Raw genomic sequence first — 11581 nt, 5'->3', positions numbered from 1 at the left:
GGCACGGTGTATTTATTATAGAATTATTATGACACCTCTGAGATCCATCTATGGCAAATAAACATCGCTCTTACGGCATCATCTGCTGGTTACATCTTTTGTCCACTCTGCAGAACAGTGAAATGTAAATATGAAAACCTCCCTCAGATTCAGGAACAGACTACAACTAGGACTGAGTAAAGAGGAATTTCCTCTCCGCTGCCAACTGAGTCATAGAGACTTTGTATTGCACTACCTCTCTTGTTTTCTAGCTCCTGCTATGCTCTGAAAAGCGGCTATTCTAGTTGATTTTTCCATCTTAAATTCTTTATGTATTTACCAAGATACAAAGTGACTGTGCATGCCCAATAGCTTCAGATCAGAGACAGAAACCATTTTAGCTTTGCCAGTTGGGTGAAGTAGCTGAAATTGGCAAAACCACATTTCTGAAATCCCCTTAGCTTCCAGTTTAAGTTTTCCTTTTTGGCTGATATTGCAGGGCTCTCAAGCATATTGTCTCCATTCCTCGGATGATTACATCAAGGGCATAAAGTATGCCAAGATAGCAGTCCCGATAAGCAGTGACCTAAACTAACAGCCAGGATAGAAGAGCTAGGGCTGGGACTTCAGATTTAAGTGCACCCCATTTTTCTGGCTTTCTGAAGTTCTATAGCCCTATTCTCCTACACTCCTAGTCCCTGGGGATCTGAAGAAATGCTGCTCTTCAGTAGCTTCATTAATTTAAAAAAAGAAAAGAAAAAAAAAGAAAAACCCAAACATTCACTAGGAAGCCCTGAGTGACATAACTGATCCTTTTCTTTCCCCCATCCCTCAAAATATAAGCCTGAGAGCATCAGCCTGTCTGGGACTTCAGCTTTTTTTCTGATTAAGGTACCTTCTGGTTTGATTAGGTGATCTCTTGCCATCCCCGTTCACCATATCTCTCTGCAGGCTGCCTCTTCCCCTCCTTTTTGCAGCAGTCGGTTGATGCAGATAGAAATAATTTTTAAGGGACCATCTGTGAACATGTCAATTTTTATATGTTCTTTTTGTGAAGCCTGGAGCAATTATTCTTTTCTTCTAACTGGCGATTAATTTAGAAGGGTCTCACTGAATTCTGTTTCAGTTTGAGCAGCTGTTTGTTCACTAGACTTCACCATTGTGAGTCGTAGTTTCTTTTGTGGGTATTTTGAGTTGTTTTTTTCCCTCCTTGTAAGTGGATTGGTACCTGAATTTAGTAGGAAACGTGTCATATTATTTGGCTTGCAGTATGATACTCACAGGGAAAAACTCTATTTTCTTGGCTTTGCATTTGTTGCTGCATGAGCCTACTCACACATTCTGGCCAATACAATGCTGCAGCACTGTGAACATATTTTGGGGAATGCACAGGAAAGGCCTGTTTCCACCATATACTAGAGTCCTTAGGTCCACATTGCTCTATTTGGAAGTAAAAGATCAAAATTAATTACCCAAGGCAAGGCTGGTCAGCACAGAATTCTTAGTGAAATGAGCCCTCTCTCTCAGCTACTGTAAATTGTCATAGAGCCACTAAAGTCAATAGAGCTATGGTAACAACACACTTGTTGAGGCTCTGCCCCGCCATGTTCAGACTTTTCATAGTGTAGGAAACCATGTAACAAATGATTCCACAAAAGAGCCTCATTATCAAGAGGACACAGGCTGGTCTTCTTGTGGCTGGTGTTAAGCCCTTGTTTGTATGAAAGCATCATTCCAGCTGTCAGGGCCAGCTCCAGGCACCAGCTCAGCAAGCAGGTGCTTGGGGCGGCCAAAGGGAAGGGGCAGCATGTCCCTCAATCCCTCTTAGAGGGAAGGACCTGCCGCCGAATTGCCGCCGAAGAAGAAAGCGGCGCGATGGAGCTGCCGCCGATCATGATCGCGGATTTTTTTTTTCCCCTGCTGCTTGGGGCAGCAAAAACCCTGGAGCCAGCCCTGTGGCTGTTCTAGTGAAAAACCCAATGTCCCTTTTGTAACTCTCCTGAAGACTATTCTTGGCCATGTCTTTGTCATTCACCTGGCTCTGAGGTTAGAGCATGCATTCTATGGCAGCATTGAACTGCCCGTGGTGAGGATGAGCATATGTTGATACAGGTCCAAAGGCTTCTGGAACAAGATACTTTCTCCAACACTGCAGGGTATGAAGACAGCTGCACTGGTATAATCCCCTCTCCTAGATCAAAAAAATTAGAGTGAGAACATTCTTGGCCTTGATATTGTTGGCAAGAACATTCAAACCCACCTTTAACCGAAAGCAGCAGCTGTCACTTGTCTTGGCCTCAATTTTGCTTTGTTTGGGTAGATTTCCTGAGGGGTTGATGTTTGTCTCCAAGGTTTCTCCTCCTCATTCTGTTGTCTAACTGGAGCTCTTCTTTGCTTTGATTACTCACATTTATACACTGTCACCTCTTAATGGAGACAAAATCCAGCTGTCCCATCACTTCCTTGTGTAGTTCTGCAGTCTGGAATGCACCGCAAAGCAGCTTGATTTAGCCTTGGGGTAAAGATTGGCTGCCACTATCCTAATCCTGGCCGCATGATTGCTGGGAAGTATGTGGTGCACTTGAAATATGATGTTGACAAGGTCGCAATAGAAACAGGTGCAAAGGCTGGAAGCATCAAGGAGTCCCCTGTACAGGGAAGTGGAGCCTGCTGTCCAGACACCAGCACAGGAATGTGGGGGAGTCTCAAACCCTGAGCTATGGAAACTATTGATGCTTTTTTCAGCTGCTCTCATTGCAGCAACTCCATTTTCAAATGGCAGATGAGTTGCTGAAGCATTTATAATGCTTAAACCCACAAACCTCAAACACTCCAGGTTAAACACACCCTCCCAACCCTCAGGTTGCAGTGCAAGTGTCCCAGAGGTTACAGATGCACACATATATTCAGGCATCTTGAGGATGGCAGGTTTGTCTCTCTGTCATATACATTTCTATTTGGTCACCTCTCTCTCAATCACACATACACATGCCCCCACACCCTTGCCCCCCCCCAAACCTCTGCCTGGGAGCATCTCATGGTTACACATCTCTCACCCACAATCATGTACCTTGGGATTCAGGTTCTAGACACGTGTATGAACATCCCAGGGATAACAGGGCTCTCCCACACTCTCAGCTTTCTAAGCGTGTGTGTGTGTGTGTGTGTGCAGTACGTATCAAAGATGTGCTAATACTAGCACTCACTATTTCTGTGTGTCTACCACATTAGATTTTTGGCAACTGTCTCCCCTACAGGAAAGGCCGAGATAGTTCATGTTCAGGACTTCGGAAACACACTTACACACTCTGCTGCCCCTTACTGGTGGATTTTGGTAGTGTGATTGACTATACTTATATCCATGGATGTTGCTGTTCCTTCCAACCTTCTAGTCAATTGATACTGATAATGCCATGCAGTCATTTACCAACTATTACAGATCCATTGTTTCATCTCTACCTTTTGTTGCTGTCAGTGATATCTTTAACTTTTGTTGTAGGAAATCTTGATTGTCAGCCTTATCATCTGAAGCTCACTGACTTAACCGTTTGACTGAAAGCTCATAGCTTTGTTGGGCAGCCCTATGTTCACATCCAGACTCAATGCAGGGCATAAGAATAGTATAGGTTTGTCATGACATGTCTCTTGTTACTATAAGTGACCTCTTAGAAAACAATTAGTAGGCACTGGTGGCTCAGACACACAAACTTTAAACTCTAAACAGCCCATGTCGACTCTGAACCAAAGAGCACCACCTATTTAATTTGTTTGTAGTGCAGGCTTTGTTGAGCATTTTTCTCCTAATTTTAACTTTGAGACTTGATTCGTTCTCTATATTTGTACTTCTGAAAAGAGGCCATGCAAAAATAACAGAACACTGGCTATTAGGCAGATACCTTTTCAAAGTCTGTGACTCCCTCACCTTTGTACATTGCCAGCTAGAAACATCTACAGCACAGGCAACTCAGCAGCTGCTGCTGCAGCCTCTGAAAAGATGGTGTCATTTATATTTGTGCTTAAAATGACCTAAACTATTACAGCAGTCAAAGCAGACCCAAAGCCCTGATCTCCACAAGGTTCCTACATTCATCTTGTTCTGTGGTGTGAGGGACACCTACTGTTTTAGAGATTCTGTTTCTATTTTAAGCGAAGTGGTTTAAGATCATATTTAGAAGGATGAGAGAGCTGACAAGCTCCAGATACTTCAAAATGGTTATAGCAGCTGGTTTTCCCATGTCTGGTGTGCACTATGGAACTCCAGAAAAGGTCTGTCCAGATCCTTTGGAAAACAAGGAGATGATTGAGGAAAAGGATTATCCCCAATACACTTTGAATTGCAGGAGAATATTGTGTCTCATGGAGTAACTGGCACTTTAGTTTCCCACAAGGAGGTTGCAATCATCTTGTTGGCTCTTAAATTTTTTCTTGAAGATGGAGATGGAGGTGGATGGCTTGTAAAAAATACTCCAGATCTCTCCTGCAGTAGTTGCTTGGTGAGAATCCCCTATGTCAGCTGAAGAAGGTGCCTGATGAAATCTAAGAAACAGTTATTTTACAATTATAGTCTTAACATGCTAAATTGTTTGGTGAGCTGCTATTTATTATCACTATTATATTATTTGTATTACAGTATGTCTGCAGGCCGCAAATGAGACTGGGGCAGCATTATGCAAGGCACTATACACCAGCTAGTAAGAAACCATCCCCTGTCCCATATGGTTTACAATGTAAATGAACTAGACAGACTAGGATGAGAGGAGAAACAGAGGCACAAAGAAGTGACATGATAAGGTCACAGCAAGAACTGGGAAAAAGAACTGAGGTCTTCTGAATCCCAAGCCAATGCCTTGTCCACTCGACCATGCTGCATTATTACTAAACAACAAGCTGAAATATAGTTAAAGCACCATTAAAACGCTACAAAATTGCTAAAAGGCTAGCTAGTTTGGGACTATTTAAAAATGGGGAGAGGGTTCTGTTTAGGATCTAATCAATGTTGATAACGAAAATGCCTCTTTAAAAAAGTGTGGTTTACAGATCCTTTCTGGAATGTAGAATAAATTCTACATGCCATGAGCTGCCACAACCAAAGTGCAGTCATCCAGTGATCCATGTGCAAAAGTGGAACTCCTATCCATAAGATGTCAGAGTGCTAATACCTGTCAGGATGAGGCTCAGATAGAAAATCACATATTCAGGGCATTAAAAGCTAACAATGCAAACTTAAAAATCAATCTGCTACTTTACAGGCAGATAATGTAAAAAGGGTAGTACATTGTGATCCTTGGTGCTCCAACCTGTTTTTTGTACTAGTTGCAAATGGTAGTGAACCCTAACAGAAGGTAAATTACAACAATTGTGCCTCATCGGCAAAGGACAGGTGTTGCTTTTGCAAATTGATGATGCGAGCACATAAAGCAAACTGCAACTGAAAAATTTTCATGTTGCTTCTCAGACACACAGGACTTTCCTATTTTAATATAGCTAAATACAAGGTCATACATCTAGGAACAAAAGATGTAGGACATAGTTACAGGATGGTGGATCCATAAAGAACATTGGGGTTATGGTAAATGATCAGTTAAAAATGCACTCTGTGTGATACTTGTGGCTAAAAAAGTTACCATGAGCTTTGACTCTATAAACAGAGGAATATCAAATGGGAGTAGGGAAGGGATAACATCACGTCATGGTTTGGTAAGACTGCAACTGGAATTCTGTGTTCAGTTCTGGGTGCCACACATTGAAAAAGGATGTTGGAAAATTGGAGAAGATTCAAAGAAGTGCTACAAGATTGATTTGACTCTGGAAAAAAAAACACATTATGATGAGAAACTTAAGATCAATCAGTTAAGCTCATTGAAGAGAAGTTTAAGAGGTGTCTTGATTGCAATCTAGTTCTACCTACATATGTAGAATGTATCAGACAGTGGAAGCCTCTTTAATCTAGCCGACATAAGCATAAAAAGGTCCAATGGCTGAAATTTGAGTCTAGAAAAATTAAAACTAGAAATAAGGTGCACATTTTTAACCAAGAGGGTAATTAACAATCACAGCAGATTAACCAGGTGTGTGGTAAACCCTTGCTCACTTGAAGTCTTCAGCTCAAGACCAGATGTCTTTCTAAAAGGTATATTCTAGTTAAGCCATAAATTAAAAGCTTGATGCAGGAATTAATGGACAAAATTCTATGGCCTATGTTCTTCAGGAGGACAGACTAGATGATTGTAATAGTTTCTTTTAGGCATAAAAAAAATCTTTGCATCAATAGTGAGTTGTGGTCAAAAATAATAACCATGTTCTCAGCCTGGTGCACTAATTCTTTTCATGACCCTATTGCTAGTGAGAACACAAACAAAGAGCGCTCTTTCTTGTACTAATGACCACTACCCAGTAGAAAGACTTTAGTGACTCTGAAAAAGACATGAGGATTGTAGTGGATAATCAGCTGAACATGATGGTAATACTGCAGGGCACAGATTATCCAACAAATTCTTGAAATGCATTGGAGACCTCTTTTATTATAGAGGGTAGAGAAAGACTAGAGGAGAGAGTATTCTGCATTTAATTTTGACAAACAGGGAAGAGCTAGTTAAGAATCTGAAAGTGGAAGGCAGCTTGGATGAAGGTGACCATGAAATGATAGAGTTCTTGATTCTAAGGATAGGAGGAGGGAAATCAGCAGAATAAAGGCAATGGACTTGAAGATGGCAGACTTTAGCAAACTCAGACAATTAGTAGGTAAGATCCTGTGGGAAGCAAGTCTAAGGGCATGTCTATACTTACCTCCGGAGTAATCGATCCAGCAGGGGTTGATTTATCGTGTCTAATGCTCTCCCATTGACTTCGGTACTCCACTGGCGCGAGAAGCGCAGGCGGAGTCGACCGGGGAGTCTCAGCAGTTGACTTACCACAGCGAAGACACCGCGGTAAGTAGATCTAAGTACGTCGACTTCACCTACATTATTCACGTAGCTGAAGTTGTGTAACTTAGATTGATCCCCCCCCTAGTGTAGACCAGGCCTAAGGGAAAAAAGAGTTCAGGAGAGCTACCAGTTTTTTAGAGAGACATTATTAAGGGCAAAAGAGCAAATTATTCCAATGTGTAGGAAAGATTAAAAAGTATGATAAGAGGCCACCCTGGCTTCGCCAAGAGATCTTCAATGACCTGAGACCCCAAAAATAGTGATAGGTCAAATTACAAAGGATGAATATATTTTAAGAATGAACACAAGCATGTAAGGACAAAATTAGAAAGGCTAAAGCACAAAATGAGATTAAATAAGCTAGCGATAAAAAAATGGTAACAGAGCATTTTACAAATATGTGGGAAGCAAGAGGCAGACCAAGGATCAGGTAGGTCCATTACCAAATGAGGAGGGAAAGACAATAACAGAAAATATAGCAATGGCCAAAGTATTAAATGTCTTTTTTGTTTCAAGTTTTCACCAAAAAGTTTGCAGGGATCTGACAACTAACACAGAGAACAGTGTAAATGGGGTAGAATCTGAGGCTAAAATAAGAAAAGAACAAGTTAAGAATGACACAGACAAGTTAGATGTCTTCACATCGGTAGGGCCTGATGAAATATGTCCTAGAATACTTAAGGAACTAACTGAAGACATCTCTGAGCCATTAGTGATTATCTTTGCGAATGCATGGCGGATGGGATACATACCAGAGGGCTGGAAAAGGGACAAATATAGTTCCTTTCTACAAAAAAGGGAATAAGGACAAACCAGGGAATTGTAGACCAGTCAGCATAACTTTGGTACCGGAAAGATAATGGAGAAAATAATCAAACAATTAATGTATAAGCACTTTGCTGCTTATTACCTTATTATCTTCTGTCAACATGGATTTGTCAAGAACAAATCATATCAAACCAACCTAATGTCCTTCTTTGACAGGGTGACAAGCCTTGTCAATAGGGGGGAAGCAGTGGATGTGATATAGCTTGACTTTAATAATGTTTTTGCTACTGTCTCACATGACCCTCTCGTAAACATACAAGAAAAATACAGCCTAGATGGAGCTACAATAAGGTGAGTACACAACTGCCTGGAAAACTGCTCAGAGAGTAGTTATCATTGGTTCACAATTAAGCTAGAAGGCACATCAAGTGGGGTTCCGCAGGGATCGGTGAGTCCAGTTCTATTGAATATCTTCATAAATTATTTTGATAATGGCATATAGAATACACGTATAAAGCTTGTGAATGATACCAATCTGGGAGGGTTTGCAAGCTCTTTGGAGGACAGGATTAAAATTCAAAATTATCTTGACAAACTGGAGAAATAGGATGAAATTCAATAAGGACAAATACCAAGTACTATACTTGGTCGGGAATAATCAACTGCACAAATACAAAATAGAAAATGTCTGCCTATGATGGAGTACTGCAGAAAAGGATATGGGGTCAACACCATAAAACGCTTGCAAAAAAAAATGAGTGAGCCACAAGAAGTAATTATTTCACTCTACTAAGGCCTCATCTGGAATACTGTGTCTAATTCTGGGCACCACACTTCAGGAAAACGTGGGCAAATTACAGACAATCCAGAAGAACGCAACAAAAATAATTAAAGGTCTAGAAAACATGTCCTACAAGGAAAGATTGAAAAAATTGGGCTTGTGACATGCTGGAGAAGAGAGCACGGAGGGGAGATGTTACAGTCTTCTAGAACATGAAAGGTTGTTGTAAAGAGGAGGGTGGCAATTGTTCTCCTTCGCCACTGAGGACAGAACAAGTAGTAATTGGTTTAAATTGCAGCAAGGGAGATTTAGTTTAGATGTTAGGAAAAACGTCCTACCTGTCCGGGTAGTTAAGCAATGGAACAAATTACCGAGTGAAGTTGTGGAATCTCCATCATTGGAGGTTTTTAAGAGCAGGTTAGACAAACACCTGTCAGGGATGGTCTAGATAATATTTAGTCCTGCCTCAGTGCAGGAGATTGGACTAGATTACCAGTCCTACATTTCTATGGCTCTATGAGCTCCAAAATAATGCTGTGGCCAAAAGAGCTAATGCAATCCTGGGATGCATAAATAGGGGAACCTCAAATAGGAGTAGGAAGGTGATTTCACCTCTGTATTTGATACTGGTGGGACCTCTGCTAGAATGTTGTGTCCAGATCTGGTGCCCACCATTCAGGAAGGATGTTGGAAATATTTGACAAGGGCTCAGAGAAGAGCCCTAAGTATGCTTAAAAGATTGGAAAACATGCCTTATAGTGAAAGACTCAAGGACCTCAATATATTGAGTTTATCAAAGAGAAGATTAAGGGGTGATTTGATTACAGTCTATAAGTACCTACTTGGGGAACAAATATTTAACAATGGACTCTTCAGTCTAGCAGAGAAAGGTGTAACACGATCCAATGTCTGGAAGTTGAAGTTTGACAAGTTCAGAATGGAAATAAGCTGTATATTTTTAACAGTGAGAGTAATAAATCATTAATTGACACAATTTACCAAGGGTCATGGTTGAGTCTGCCTTACTGACAATTTTAAAATCCAGATTGGATGTTCTCTAAAAGATCTGCTCTAGGAATTATTCTGGGGCGGTTCTCTGGCCTGTGTTATACTAGGGTCAGATGAGATGATCATAATGGTCCCTTCTGGCCTTAAAATCTATGAATGGCTGAAAGTTGAAGCCAGACAAATTAAGACTGAAATAAGGCTCACATTTTTAACAGTGAGGGTAATGAATTGGAACAATTTATCAGCTGTGGTGGTGTCTCCCTCACTGGGACTTTTAAAAGCACGATATGCTCTAAGTCATATACAAATTAATTCAGAGACGTTCTATGGCAGAGGTGGGCAAACTACAGCCCGCGGGCCACAACCGGGCAGGGGGCAGTCAGGCCACGACTCCCTCCCCTAACTGACCCGCCATACAATTTACGGAACCCGATGCAGCCCTCAGGCCAAAAAGTTTGCCTGCCCCTGTTCTATGGCCTGTGTTATACAGGGGGTCAGATTAGATTATCTCACAATGGTCTTGCTAGCCTTAAAATTGATGGCTGCGAGTAGGCATTTAGTAATATCTTTCAGACAGACATAAAATCTTTATTTAAAGTCTTCAAATGATGGAGAATCCACAATGTCCCTAGATAGGTTGTTTCAATGGTTAATTACCCTCACTATTATGGAATTACACCTTATTTCTAGTCTGAATGTGTCTAGTTTCAGCTTCCAACTATTGGATTTTGTTTGCCTTTTTCTGTTAGATTTAAAGAGCTGTCTACTATCAGAAATCTCTTCCATGTGTAGGTACTTGTAGACTAAAATCAAGTCACCACTTAACCTTCTCTGTCAATTAGGTAAATAGATTGAGCATCTTAAATCTCTTGCTATAACACAGATTTTCAAGACTTTGAATCACTTTTGTGGCTCGCTGCTGCTGCTGAAAAATTAGAATGGGTACAGAAGAGAAAAAGAATATAGACTAGATAATTCATCGCTGACAGAATGGGCTGCTCTTTAACATTTCATTAATACTTTTTGCATTAAATATTAAAATAATCAGCCTTCCTCCCAACAATGCTGAAAATCTTTGTTTAATTTCTTCTCCTCTGTAATTTTAGTCTGTATGAGAATCCTCTCATCCCTGGTAACATGAATGTGCATAAAATAAAAACAAAAGGGATCCTTCAATTGCAAATTTCATTCTACAAAGAGTGGAAAGGTAGAGATGTGCTTTATCTGGCAAGTGATTGAGGAGACACTGAAAACAATATATAACCCATGTTATTGAACATAACTAGTCACACAGTATAAAAAGGTGAAAGTGGTTCCCTCCAGGACACAAAGAATTCCATGCGTGGGCCTGAATCAATATGTCCCAGGTACACCCAGGAAAACTTAATCGTATACTTACTTCATTATGAAATGCAGAAGTATCTTTGCCAATATGGCTGAGACTGTTAGGATGAGGAGAGCTGTGAGGCCATATACTGTCCACTCTATGGAAAAGAAAAAGGCATATCTTCTAGCACATTAATTTGCTTATAGTTTTAAAATAGTGTATGTGCTTTCTGTTTTAACACACTTACTCTTGGACACTCAATTGAAAGTTTCCATTTCAAGCAATATTTAAATTAGAGCAATTCAATCTGAAAGAGAGCTTTTACATTCCAGCCAGCCCGTCCCCACTTGGCTAGTGCAAGATAGTTCGTTATAAAATTTCAAACTTCAGAAATTTTAGAGTAAATATCAGGAACAATTTCCTTACTGAGATTGTCCATCTTTGAAAAGGATGGAAGCACATTCCTAGGGAATTTTAAAAATAAACTGAACAATGCTTATGGGAATGTACCATAAGAAACAATTCTCCATTTGCAAGGAGATTGGATGATCTCGCATCAGCATTTGCCCTGTTCTTTTCCCATTGCAGATTCTGCTTAGTGTTTGATCTGTGTTGTACTGTTCTGCTCGGTCTCATCGCATTCCTTTAGACTGTAGGCTATTGGACATTGCACCAGATCCTTGACCCCTCTTTAGTTCCCTTCGTCATTCCAGTAGCACAAAGGGGATTCAAAAATGCCTTGAAGCAGCAGCTGAAGATGCTCCTAATACAAAAGAGTTCTAAACTAGTACA

The 11581-nt window shown here is 40.6% G+C and overlaps 1 protein-coding gene across 1 annotated transcript in view; it reads right to left on the bottom strand.

The window, feature by feature from the left end:
• Window positions 1–4030: 4030 nt before the first annotated feature.
• Window positions 4031–11581, bottom strand: part of KREMEN1 (kringle containing transmembrane protein 1) — a 46989-nt gene continuing 39438 nt past the window's right edge. Inside the window, exons 8-9 of the mRNA XM_044990186.1 lie at window positions 10862–10946; window positions 4031–4515 (exon numbers count right to left, since the gene is read on the bottom strand). Coding sequence (XP_044846121.1) covers window positions 4353–4515; window positions 10862–10946 — 248 coding nt within the window. The 3' untranslated portion in view covers window positions 4031–4352. The remainder of the gene's footprint in view (window positions 4516–10861; window positions 10947–11581) is intronic.

Source organism: Mauremys mutica, chromosome 16 (genome assembly GCF_020497125.1).
Source record: "Mauremys mutica isolate MM-2020 ecotype Southern chromosome 16, ASM2049712v1, whole genome shotgun sequence".
Taxonomy (NCBI): Eukaryota; Metazoa; Chordata; order Testudines; family Geoemydidae; genus Mauremys; species Mauremys mutica.
This window is presented reverse-complemented; position numbering and strand designations above follow the sequence as displayed.